A 13661-nucleotide genomic window follows, 5' to 3' on the forward strand; every position below is an offset into this window, starting at 1 on the left:
TATATATATATATAAATATATATATATATATATATATATATATATATATATATATATATATATATATATATATATATATATATATATATATATATATATATATATATATATATATATATATATATATATATATATATATATATATATATATATATATATATATATATATATATATATATATATAATATTGTGGTGGGATGCTTCGCCTGCCGCCCGCATTTCCTTCTCCGGTCCCCTGGTACTTGACGCCACCCTCCGGTCGCCTTCCTATCACCACGTGAGGGTGAGGTCAATCCTCACACCCTTTGTCTTCCAGGTGCCAGCCCTAGCTGTGACCTGACCCGGCCAGCAGCCACCTCAGTCTGTGTCTGCCCACTCTTGCTGCTGGACATGCAGAGTCCATGTCCTCCTGGCTACAGTGGCAGACATGTGACATGCGGGCAGCTTCACATATTAATCATTTTGTATAGCATTGCTATATCAACATATGGCATCTGAGCTTTACCACCGTGTTTCTTTGGTCACCTATACTCAGTACTAGTACCATATATAATTAGTACATTAAAATGGTGGCAGTGGTGGGACAAGTCGACGCTACAAGCCCTCTTGCCTCACGTGCACTGCCTGCTCGTCACCAGCTACTCCAGCTACCTTCATCACCTCCCGGCTACCTGCTAAGCCGTCACCGATTCAAGCTGCTACGCTACTACACGTCTATGGTGCTTTCTTCAAGCTGCTTTTAGGGCCTCTTCACGCTTTTTATGCCAAGCCTGCCTCACCAGCCTGTGCCCATATGACTTTAAGCCGTCACCGACGCCGTCCCTGCTTCAAGTTTGGACTTTTTAAGCTGTCACCGACGCAACTCGACTGCTTTGCTGCTTATCCCGTTGTTCTAAGACTTTGGATCTCACATTGTCGGTCTTCGCATCTGCAAGTTTTGGTGTTCTTGTCCGTGTGGTCTTTCCTGCTCATGGCTTTCCAGTGCATAACCTGCCACTCATCACTACACTTGAAGATTTTATCGCCATCATGTGCATTATTAGCGCAGTGTTATGATTTTAGCAGTGTATTGTTGTTATTTTGCAATTTATTGGCATAGAAACGTCTTATTCTTTTGTTTTATAGCCTCTAGTGTTGTTCTAGTTTTCTTGGTCTGTGATTCGCTCTGCTGAACTCACAGCTAGTGTGAGTTTTGTGTTTGGCCACTGTGCTCTCTTTTCTGACATCTTTGCTATGTGAGTTTCGTGATTCGTTAGTGCATACTCACTTTTATGACGTCTTTGTTCTGTGAGCCTTACGATTGGCTATGTGCATACATCACGTGTCTTACACAGATAAGCGCGTCGTTATTATGTGAATTATTGCTTCAATGTGCCTGCGTCACCCCATATGCTTTGTTCACTGCAAGGGCGCAGCGAGATGGGTGGCCGAGCAATGTTGCGGGACACTTCGCCTGCCACCCGCATTCCATTCTCTGGTCCCCTAGGACCTGACACCAGGTCACCCTTCACACCCTTTGTCTTCCAGGCGCCAGCCCTGGCCGTGACCTGACCCGGCCTTGGTGGTGGACACGTAGAGCCCGTGTCCACCTGGCCTCGGTGGTAAACATGCGACATGCAGGCAGCTTCACATATTTATCATTTTGTATAGTATTGTTATATCATTATAAGACAGCTGAGCTTTACCAACGTTTCTTTGACCACCTATACTCAGTACTAGTACCAAATATAACTAGTACAATATATATATATATATATATATATATATATATATATATATATATATATATATATATATATATATATATATATATATATATATATATATATATATATATATATATATATATATATATATATATATATATATATATATATATATATATATATATATACAGGATGGGTAGAAAGTAACTAGGCATTAAAAATTAGTAATAAAATCTATAGTCCTATTACAAATTTACTGAAAACAAATAATACATGTTCTTTATTCCATGGAAAAATAAATGTAAGTCTTCACATTTCAACATAAGCACCGGTGACGTCAACCAGTTTTCTCAAACGGCCAGGGATGGAATGAACAATCTTCTGAAGGACTTCGTCTGGAGATATTTCTGAGAACCTCCTGAATCTGTGTCTTCAAGTCCTCCATTGTGCAAAGTTTTGTCTTGTATACATTCTCTTTTGTGTAATCCCACATGTAAAAATCACATGGAGTGAGATCTGGACTTCTTGAAGGCCATTCATGAAGTCCGCGTCGTCCCATCCAACGTCCTAGAAAACGTTGGTCTAGCAACAGTACGTAACAGTAAGAGAGAAATAGGGTGGTGCACCATCCTGCATGAATATCAGGCCACACAAAATTTTCAACTATCTGAAGATAGTGGTCCGCATTCATGGTGCCACGCTGAAGACCGATGACTTCATACGGAAAATTCTATAAGCAATTTTCAGTATCACAGGTGCTTACGTTGAAATATGAGGATTTACATATGGATTTTATTGCTATTTTTAATGCCTAGTTACTTTCCACTCACCCTGAATATATATGTATATATATATATATATATATATATATATATATATATATATATATATATATATATATATATATATATATATATATATATATATATATATATATATATATATATATATATATATATATAGTGTAGACGAGGCTTCTATCTATCTGCCATTTACTCACTACACTTTTCGTCATACCTCCCCCATCCGATCGTATCTAGTCCTCATGCCAGTTCCCAAACAGTGTAGTCGAGAGGATTATCCAAAGTAAGTGTTTTGAAACCATCCTCTTTTAAAAATTCCAAGTCAAAGGCAGAACGAAATACAAAAGCAGGCAGGGACTTAATTAATACCCATGTAAATCAAACAGGCTGGTATCTCTGTATTCTAGGTGAGATCGCCGTCCATCCATTTCTTCAGCATCCCTTTTTATAAAACCATCAGTTGGTTATTTATGCTCGTGTAAACAGCGCTCCCTGTGCACCAAAGTACCATCCACGTCCTCCTACAGAGTAACGACCCCGTAAATCTCTGTGTTTTGGCGTTCCAACTAGCAATATTAGTGTTTTAATAGATTTAATTCCGTATACACAAACATAACACCTTACACGCATGGAGATAGCGTTTTAAAGGACGAAAATTGAAGATTTGAACGAATAGTTTTACAAGTATCTTCCATAAATTTGTGTTTTCAAGAAATTGCATAGGAAGAAAGATTTGATAGACTTAATTCCACACGAACACACATATACATACACATACACACACACATGGCAACTCACTCATATACGCATGGAAATATCTGTGAAGGACGAAAACTGAAAATCTGAACGAATGGTTTTATCTTTTTTTTTTTTTTTTTAAGGAATTGCACAAGGAGAAAGACTTAATAGACTGAGCTTCATGACGCCTCACTCGTACACGCACTGAAATATGTGTGAAAGACGAACGATCTGAACGAATGGTTATAATTTATCTTTTGCGTAAGTTTGTGCTTTAAAAGGAATTGCACAAGGAGAGAGAGAGAGAGAGAGAGAGAGAGAGAGAGAGAGAGAGAGAGAGAGAAGGATACAGGGGATGAGGAGTATTTCTTACGAGGCGAGGTTGAAGCTGTTAAATTTACATTCTTTAGAGAGACGTAAGTTAAGAGGGGACCTGATAGAAGTCTTTAAGTGGTATAAGGGTTATAACAAGGGGGATGTAAGCAAAATTCTTAGGATCAGCAACCAGGATAGAACAAGAAATAACGGGTTCAAGCTTGAAAAATTTAGGTTTAGGAAGGAGATAGGAAAAAATTGGTTCTCAAATAGAATGGTAGATGAGTGGAACGGACTCAGTAATCATGTTGTTAGTGCTAGGACACTAGAGAGCTTTAAGAGAAGATTAGACAGGTTTATGGATGGAGATAATAGATGGAAAACGGTAGGTATATTTCATACAGGGACTGCCAGGTGTAAGCCTGATTGCTTCTTGCAGCTTCCCTTATTTCTTATGTTCTTATGTTCTTATGACTCTTTTATATGTGAATTTTGTTCTTGTGAATTTGTGATAAACTTGTTCCCTTGTAATGTATCCCTAAGATAAGTCATCAGCAAACACTGCGGTTTTACTTACTTTCTCTTAAGTTTGTTCGAAAAAGGAATTGCAGGAGAAACTTTCTATATGTGAATTTTGCACTTGTGAATTTGTGAGCATAATGTGTTCCTTTATAGTGGCTCCCAAGGCAAGTAATCAGCAAATACTGCGGAAAGAATATCTTACTTCTTGGCCCAGTACGTTGAAAAGCTCTACTCTCATAAGAACTCATTTACAAGGCCATAAATATGATGAATCGTGTTCCCATTGTGGTTTATTTTAATAGCGGTGCAGAATTTGCCTTAAGTTATCATCTGAATCATTAAAAAAAAAAAAAAAAAAAAAAAATTAAATCCTTCGTAATTTGTAACCGAGATGCTCAGACTAGTAAAGCTATGATGCGAAAGTGTTTGAAAATGTGGTATTTGGAGTCTTTGGTACGATATTTTATGTCGTCGATAATCAGTTAATGTGAGATGCCTATAATTACTTCTGAAGTTATGCAATTTTTTCAGATATGCATCGAGGATTTTTAGTGATTGATGCCAGATGTCCGTCTGGTATATAAGATGTTAGCTGTGCCCAGGCAAGTACTGAGCTTAATTTGTTTTGCTTCACGTGTCTGTTGCTAGGAATGACAGAGCTGACTTACCTGGTCTTCGATGTCTGTCTCATCTCGGCTTGATGGATGACTGCGGGATCCTCGCTTCCTTTTTTTCTTTCTCTCCCTCGCACCTTGTTTTCTAGACTCCCCTCGTTTGTCAGTCGTGTTCCCTTTCCTATCCTTGAAATCACTCTCGACATCGTTTTCTTCCTCGCTCCAAGCAAGTTTCCGTGGCTGAAGCTCAGGTAGAATTCCGTTGTAGTTTTCTTTCAGGGTCATTGTGCCTTCATTTTCTTGTGATCTGGGTATGTTGTAGTCTTTGGCTTCTTCATCCTCCTCTTCTTTAATTTCATGGGGGCGACTGTCGTCCTGCTGCTGCTGTCTCTGAATCTCTGTTTCGTAAAGCGTTCGCTGCTGTTCCGCTTCCTCCATCCACATCCCATGCAGCACTTCGTCGTAGTCACTCCCGTACAGTTCGTTCAGGTCGTGGTCAGCGTCAGTGATCCGGATATCGGGCATTGCCACATGGGAAGCAACTTTTCTGTTCCTTCTCACATCCTTAGTTTTATTTAATCTCCTCGACCTCCTGTCAGCTGGCCCACCTCCTCGCCTTTCCTGCTGCCGCTGGTCGTATCTGGTGTCTCCATGCCTCATTCTATCTGTCACTCCTCGAGGTCGTCTCCTTTTCGTCGGGTAATCCTCCTTGCGTCGTGAGGGAGACTCGTTGTGGGTGATGACTGCGGGCAGGCGTGTGGGGCGGTCTGGCAGCGAGTAGAAGTCCTCCTCGCCTATCACCTCCACCTCATCCCTGAACGCCACTGAACTGTTCCGCCGACTCCTCCCTTCCCCTGAGCTGGGTTCTCCCAATGTCTCCTGTTTGAGTATCGACCCCATTTTTTTTTTTTTTTTTTTTTACTTATATTGTCATGTAAATATATTCAATGTAGTTCAAAATGTCGAAATTACGAGAAGAAATTGATATTGTTTTCACAAATGAGCACACGAATCTATGCACTTGATCAACACGTAAGATTCCTCCCTTCACCACGAATATTGAGTCAGCACATCCAACGCCCAGCAGTGAGTGATGCTGCTCATGATTATTTTCAGTGGAATATCTCTAGCCAGAACATGTTAACACTGCAGGATAAATTCACTAGGACACTTAACAGCTGTATCACTTATCTTTCCATAACTTGAAAATATTTATAATACTGAACTAACGAAAAGCTGGCGGGATGGCTGGAGGTGGGGGGCGGGCGGATCTGTCAGCACCACAATTGACTATACATTGGTCGCCCTGGGACCCACAACACAGCCAGCCTGGTGAGAGTGAGCTGAGTAGCCACGTGCACCGCCGCGGCTGCGCTGGCCCCGTGTTTACATCGTTGCTAGGACGTCACAATCAGGTCGTGAGACGCTGCGCAGCAAAAAAAACTAAACACAAACGGTTTCCATTTCAATTATTCAAGCTTTCCAGGGTCACGTGTGCAATCATTTTAAGATCAGTTGCAGTTAAGTATCAGAAGTTATACTTCGTATGCAAAACTGCCATATTAATTAGAAAAAAAAAATTGTTCATTACTATCACGCACATTTCGGCAGATTCAGATGCATACCCAGCATAAGGTGAGCGTCCTCTTACTTTCCGATATCACCGTACGCTTTCCAATCGATGTGGAGGAGAAGATTCCTTTTCTCCTTTTAACGGTGCTATCAAGAAATGAGATGATCAGTAACCTTCGGCCAGGCCGCTCAGAAACTATTACCTATTCGGTAGGTTAGTATTGTTTGAAGCTTTTTTTAAACGGTGCTATCAGACAATGAGGTGATCAGTAACCTTGACCCTTTTAACCTTAGGGTGCTCAGAGGCTATTACCTTTAGGCAGCTCAGTATTGCTTGAAGCGCCTCACCTCCCTACCTCGAGACCTTTATCGGGACGCCCTAGCATGCCCTCCACCTTTGTGTTTGCATCCTTAAATCGCAGAAATTTCCTGTTTACTGCTAATGCTTCCTGTGCCTATCCTTTCACACACACACACACACACACACACACACACACACACACACACACACACACACACACACACACACACACGATTTAAGAAAGCTACAATGAGATTCACACGAGTCGTACTAAAATTATGTAATACTGAGTCTGCATATAATCATTTAAACATCAGATAATAATGCATGAAAACATATGATTATTAAAACATCAAGTGGACATTTATTAAAACATTCTCTAGTCCACTGCAGCACGTTAGCGATATTTATTCTTTTTTTACCCAGATGGGCAAAACACAACAGAGTGGATCACCTAGTTTAGTGTTGAGCCTCTCCCATCCAACAACAAGAGCGTGTTTTTTTTTTTTTTTTTTTTCTGCTCATGACCTTGGCTAATCATGACGTATTGGCATTTTCGTGTCTGGGGTGAAATGGATGCATAGCAGCAAATACTTCTCCCTTTCATGTACACATCGAGACATGCTTCTAAATACACACACACACACACACACACACACACACACACGTAATAGTAGCAGTAGTAGTAGTAGTAGTAGTAGTAGTAGTAGTAGTAGTAGTAGTAGTAGTAGTAGTAGTTGTTGTTGTTGTTGTTGTTGTTGTTGTTGTTGTTGTTGTTGTTGTTGTTGTTGCTGTAGTAGTAGTAGTAGTAGTAGTTGTAGTAGTAGTAGTAGTAGTAGCAACAGCAATAGTACAATACAAGGACACCGATGTATATTAGCTTCATTTTCAGCGTAGATCGATATGATACCCTTGAACCTGGTCCAGCTACGCACGTGCTAGGCTGTGTGTTGCCTGTCAAGAGAATAAAGTACCACCATATTGTATTTGGCTTACTAAATCCAGTTAACAAGTTCCTGCATAGTACAATAAATTAGAACGACTCAATACTTTTCATTTCAAGTTATATGTTCACCTGAACCCTCAATGGTTTTCTTTTGCTTTTTGGGATTCTGTAAATATTCGTTAGATAGCACGCTTTTGTTTTATAGTTTTTTTTAATTCTTTAATTTTGATAAACAATAATTTACAGCACTAAGAAGAATATATGAAATCTTTATGTGCACGCAGTATAAGAACGAACATATCTTGCAATTTCTAGACAGTATAATATGTATAATGTTTGAAGTGGCTGTAGATCAAAAGAAATGTCTCAGTATGGTTGGTGGTTGAGGAGCTGGCCACCATCCTCGTGTCGCCCCCTTCCTCCTTTATATAACCCTGAGTGCCGCCAGGTGTGTCTCGTGCTGCATTTAGGCTTTGAGACGTGTTAGCCGAGGTTTTGCAGAGATAGCGTATCGGTGCGCCATAATGTCCAACTGAGCAACTGAGTGCGATGGCGCTACACACGTGACCACATTAATTCTAACACGTATTTATTTACTACACCATGATTTGTACCCATTCCACTGGACTTCTGAGCTGGCCAGGAATAGTGTCGTAGTAATGGAGGGTGTTACTGGTGAAGCTGTTGAATGAGGGAAAAGGGTATGTGGTGATGTTGTCAAGAGTTAGTCCATAGCAAAGCTTTCTGGCTTCTGCATTTAACCCTCCAAGCACCATTGAAGTACCGGATAGAAAGTATTACGATACTTTGTTATGGACATCAGTGTGAGCGATCGCAATCGAGATCAGACGCCGGAATGTTTAACAATACGGTCTTAGGAGGTTGTGAAGGGTGGAGGTCAACGTCCCCGTCAATTATTGCGGCGGCCCAGTCAGTGGCTGCCAGGCGTCGCTTAATGGGTGGTCATGCGGTGTGCTGAGTGTGCCCCACAGCTTGAGGTCACCTTGCTGGCCCTCACTGCACTGGAGACTCATGCTGGATTCACACTGCATAGAGCAAATATGTGAGAGAACAGGACACACACCACACTTTACAACAACAACAACAATAACAGTAGCAACAACAACAACAAAATAAGAACAAGGAGGGGGAGGAGAAGAACGAAAGAAGCTTCTTTGATAAGAGAATGTTGGATAATAAACTTATCGTTCCTTGTTATATTTCGCAACCATTGACAAATATTTGTGAGATTAAGATCAGAACAGAAAACACATATTTCACTATGCATTACAATACGTAACAATATCAACTTACAAGCCAATTTACAGATGAAAGCTCTATACGTAATAGAGGTAATGTAAGTAAACATCCTAAGAATTAACATCCTATACAAAATTCAGACTTTGTTTTGAAAACCTCATAAAATTTTGTTCATTTTAAGAAAAGTACTAGCAATTAAAGATTTTATAGTAAGAGTAGTAGTAGTAGCAGTAGTAGTAGTAGTAGTAGTAGTAGTAGTAGTAGTAGTGGTAGTAGCAGTAATAGTAGCAGTAGTTGTTGTAGTAGTAGTACTAGTAGTATGTAAGAAGGTTCTACTTTAGTTCCTACCTAAATCGGTCTCAAAGCTATCATAGAAAGAGTACATTTTATGGGTATCTATTACAAATGGATACAAGTAAATGTCAAACAGCAACAGCTGCTATACTTTCTAACTATGGTGCTTGCTTTTACTGCACTGTTCTGCCCTACGTTTTTTTACTACAGTGGAACTAGCTACAGTACAGAAGTAAAAGAAAAGATAATCTAATGCCGCTATTATTTTTATGGGAAGGTACAGTAAGTGGCTTTCGCGTGTCTGATGGTTCTCTTTCCGTGTCTGATGTTGAACCATCTATGTAAGTGAGCTTTCTTACAAGTTGGCATAGAGGTCGTGTCCATGTGTCAAGGTGTGTGGCTCACTCCGCTTACTTTGTGTGTTTCTTATTTCGTTAATTTGTTTAGAAATTTCTCGACCGGTTCGGACTGCCTGGGCTGGCGGTCTATACATTAGAGATATCATTAATTTTGTCTCAGAATGAGAGAGAGAGAGAGAGAGAGAGAGAGAGAGAGAGAGAGAGAGAGAGAGAGAGAGAGAGAGAGAGAGAGAGAGAGAGAGAGAATGTGTGTGTGCGTGTGTGTGTGTGTGTACTGGTATCAATCCTAAATTTCTTTCCATAAAATAGACAATACTTCAAATGTCATAGTGAGGAGTAGCGCAAAATTAGGTGAAGTGAAGCAAAAAATCCTGATTAAGGTCACGATAATGAGTAATAATTCAACTCTATCAATCATTTCCTTTGCACTGAGTCAAGGTAATCCACTATTATTCTTATTAATGTCTTCTCTCATCTTCCTCCTATCTCGGTTCTTCATTTACGTATGTATGGTAAGATGCACCAAGTACGGTAGATCTTCGCTGCAGCTTATCATGTCTACCATATAACGTACAAATGTTTGCTGTAATTGTATTGTATGTTGAATTATGTTTTGGACCATTATGTTTCTAATTTTTAGTTGATGTTCTTAATTGTTTTAAAAATTTCATGTTGAATATCTGTGTACTGTACTTGAAACAGTGGTCAATAAATTTACTTACTTTCTCACCGTTGTGTCGCTTGTGTGTGTAACAAAGGCGGACAGTGGAAGTGTCTAGGCGTGGTATGACAGCCTTGCATGGAGCTTTCAGGAGACAATAAATATACTGGAGGTATAATCTTTGTTCAGGGGAGGCATCAGTCACGCGGGCTCTATCTCCCTTCGGTCCATTGCTTTTGTGCCTCCCCTTGTTGGGCGCAGTACGCTACAAATAATCCTTGCAGCAGTGTACCCTTTATCCTCATGGTGTCCACTGGCTGTGTGGGGAGATCCACATCAGGTTACTTGTTATTTTTTATTTTATTTTATTTATTTTTTTTTTCGAATGCAATAAAAAAGCCGAGAATTATGGGAGGGTGAACTTGTATTGTGTAATATATCACCATTAAATTCCCTAAAAGTTAAGAATAGCTGTATTTTAGGTTATTTATTACAAATGGAGTTATTTTTTTTTTTTTCGAGAACAACGGCAAAACATTAGAAATCATAATAGAATTTTAAAAGATTAACATCCAATCCCGGAAGTATCTCGGAATATATACATATGTTCATGTTTTAAAGAAATAGAATTACTTGTTATATTTTTGAGAGAAGTGAAAAGTCGAGAATTATGACAACTCAACATTAACTATTACATACCGTCATATCCCTGAATAATACAAATATCAACATGTGTTAATTAAACTTATAACTTGCAGAACCTGAAATGACGAAAGCGGAAAAATTACAATCAGGGGAGAGAGGGAGACACGACACGACCAACAGGTGAGGCAGCAACAGGTGAGGTGAGCAAAGGCAGGTATGTATAAGAAAACAACATAACCAGGACCAACAGGTGTGTTTATATTATACTACAGGTGAAATGTCGACTTGTTGAGCAGGGGGAAATAGACAGGTGAGGAGAAGGGGAGGGAGGGACACAGGCCAACAGGTGGTCGTGGTGTGTGTGTGTGTGTGTGTGTGTGTGTGTGTGTCTGACGAGGCTCAAACTGTTGCATATCGATCACCTGCCTACCTACCTACCTACCTATCTACACACACACACACACACACACACACAGGCTCGCGCGCGCGCGCAAGCACGCAATTTTGCAGACGGTTTTATAGCTAGTCACACACACACGCACACACACACAAAAAAAAAAACGGAGCTCTCTCTCTCTCTCTCTCTCTCTCTCTCTCTCTCTCTCTCTCTCTCTCTCTCTCTCTCTCTCTCTCTCTCTCTCTCTCTCTCTCTCTCATTCACCGCAGGCGAATGACAAATCGTTCAAACAGGCAGAAAATAAGTCCACTCGACTATGAAATCAACTCAGCAGCAGCACGCAGACCAGGAAAACCTTGGACCATAGTTTTTGTTATCACTCAGAAAAATCCTCACAAATTTCTACCGATGAGAAACAAACACAAAGAAAAGAAAAAGCTGGGACGGGAGGTATGAAGGGAGGAGGAGGAGGAAAGCAGCGATAGGAGCTTCATTTGGCGCTTTATTTCAGTGTAATCTGTCAAAAGCAGGCACAGAGATACCGCTGTACAAACATTCCGTCAGGGTACAGTCGCGGTATCCCAAACTGCCAGTAGCTATCATTAGGACAATGCAAGTCGACGTAAACTCTTATCCTTCTCACTTTCTACTACAAATTTTTCATGCAAACGACTGTGAAGACTGGCTGGTCTTTCTTTCTTTCTTTTCCTTCTTCCCTTACGCCTCATCACCTCAATGCTCAATTTCCTGGAAATACCCTTGAAAGCTCCAATAACTTCCACGAGAGACTGTTGAACTATCAGTGGAATCATGGAAATGCGCTTGGAAACCCCAATAACTTTCACTTGCGTGTTACATTATCACTTCAAATCCCTAATAACTTTCAGTACATGTTCAAATTATTCCCCTATAGGTGTTCGTAATATTCATAAAGCCGAACTGTCAGCCTCTTTCGTTAGCTAGTGCAAATAGGCAACTTAGTGTAAACATTGCAACAGCTACGAAGGTGTGTGGTAAACATGGTATTAGTAAATAAGAATATTGTAACTGAAAGCTTTGTCGCTGAGTACTTATCCATAAAGTTAAAGAAGAAAGCGGCCCCGCAGTTTCCATCATTATCCTGTACTTCTTTTTTTTTTTTTTATCTAAGAGGAGCAAATATTAGGCTGATATAAAAAAGGCCATTGAAGGTGCCAGTCCCCAAAGAGTAATCAGTCTTAATCTTGTTTGTGGTGTGTGTGTGTGTGTGTGTGTGTGTGTGTGTGTGTGTGTGTGTGTGTGTTCCGCTGCTCATTATCTTTGATTAACACAGCCAATTTACTTCACACTTCATTTCGCCACCGCAGCAGCATATGATACCACTGTTATCACTATGCACTGACATCACCACCACCATTCCTACCATCACCACCACTACTACTACTACTACTACTACTACTACTACTATTGTTGTTATCACTAAAGTTATTGCTGCAACTAGTTCTGTTTCTGCTTCTGATGCTGCTGTTGCTGTTGCCAATATTATTATTACATTTAGTATTACTTTGCAACAACATCAACACTACTACTGCTGCTACTACTACTACTACTACTACTACTACTACTACTACTACTACTACTACTACTACTACTACTACTACTACTGCTGCTGCTGCTGCTGCTGCTGCTGCTACTACTACAGTTATTGTTGGTGTTGGTGCTGCTGCTGTTGCACTGTTAAAAAGCAACTGTATCAATAATAATAATAATAGTAGTAGTAGTAGTAGTAGTAGTAGTAGTAGTAGTAGTAGTAGTAGTAGTAGTAGTAGCAGTAGTAGTAGTAGTAATAGTAGTAGTAGTAGTAGTAGTAGTAGTAGTAGTAGTAGTAGTAGTAGTAGTAGTAGTAGTAGTAGCTGTAGCAGCAGTAGTAGTAAAAATAATAATACCAATGATAATAACAATAATAGTAATAATAATAACAATAATAATAATAATAATAATAATAATAATAATAATAATAATAATAATAATAATAATAATGTAACAGAATTACTTTCGATGATTGAAAATTATGATAACATAAATAAATACAGACAAACCAGCGTGAATGGTGAAGGGAGGGGTGCACGCCGGTCGATTGCTAATGGTAATCAATACATTATGTTTGTGGCGTGAGGCCGTACTTATCTGGCGGTGGCAGGGGAGGTGAACTGACGGACTCCCTCACGCCGCTCACTTATCCTCCCCCACACGATCGATCCCCGCTGGAGTGCGTCGGAACGGCACCTGAAGGAGGAGCAGGAGGAGACACGTGCTTCAAATTACGCGCTCGTTTTCCAATATTTACCTGTGTTGCGGGGACGGCTCTCACCTCAGCTGATTGATGTAAACACCAAACGTAAACAACCCTAAACTAACATTCTGCAATATGAAATCACATACCTTCTTTGAATTTTGATAAAGAAATATCATGTTTTTCCATCAATCAAAAAATTCCTGCCAAAAATTCACCCCTAAACCTCATATTATGGCCAAATATGTGCAAGATT

General features: G+C 39.9%; 1 protein-coding gene and 1 long non-coding RNA gene across 2 annotated transcripts in view; one reads left to right on the plus strand and one right to left on the minus strand.

Moving 5' to 3' along the window:
• Positions 1–461, plus strand: part of LOC135107332 (uncharacterized) — a 140733-nt gene extending 140272 nt beyond the window's left edge. The window contains exon 5 of the long non-coding RNA XR_010271710.1: positions 317–461. This is a non-coding gene — a long non-coding RNA (uncharacterized LOC135107332). The remainder of the gene's footprint in view (positions 1–316) is intronic.
• Positions 462–2056: 1595 nt separating this feature from the next.
• LOC135107230 (MAP7 domain-containing protein 2-like) lies at positions 2057–5598 on the minus strand. Its single transcript, XM_064016890.1, has 3 exons — positions 4753–5598; positions 4140–4183; positions 2057–2180 (listed from the first exon to the last, which is right to left on the minus strand). Exons 1-3 carry the CDS (start codon positions 5596–5598, stop codon positions 2057–2059), a joined length of 1014 nt encoding a protein of 337 aa, XP_063872960.1.
• Between the last annotated feature and the right edge of the window lie 8063 nt (positions 5599–13661).

This window comes from Scylla paramamosain, chromosome 15, assembly GCF_035594125.1.
Source record: "Scylla paramamosain isolate STU-SP2022 chromosome 15, ASM3559412v1, whole genome shotgun sequence".
Lineage (NCBI taxonomy): Eukaryota > Metazoa > Arthropoda > Malacostraca > Decapoda > Portunidae > Scylla > Scylla paramamosain.

What these genes read in the sequence shown, in the direction of transcription:
- LOC135107230 (XM_064016890.1), bottom strand. Translation starts at nt 5,598, where the DNA reads ATGGGGTCGATACTCAAACAGGAGACATTGGGAGAACCCAGCTCAGGG. An exon ending in AGACAGACATCGAAGACCAG is followed by an intron (nt 4,184 to 4,752) that starts GTAAGTCAGCTC and finishes ATTCACATATAG; the next exon opens with AAAGTTTCTCCTGCAATTCC. An exon ending in TCGAACAAACTTAAGAGAAA is followed by an intron (nt 2,181 to 4,139) that starts GTAAGTAAAACC and finishes ATTACACAAAAG; the next exon opens with AGAATGTATACAAGACAAAA.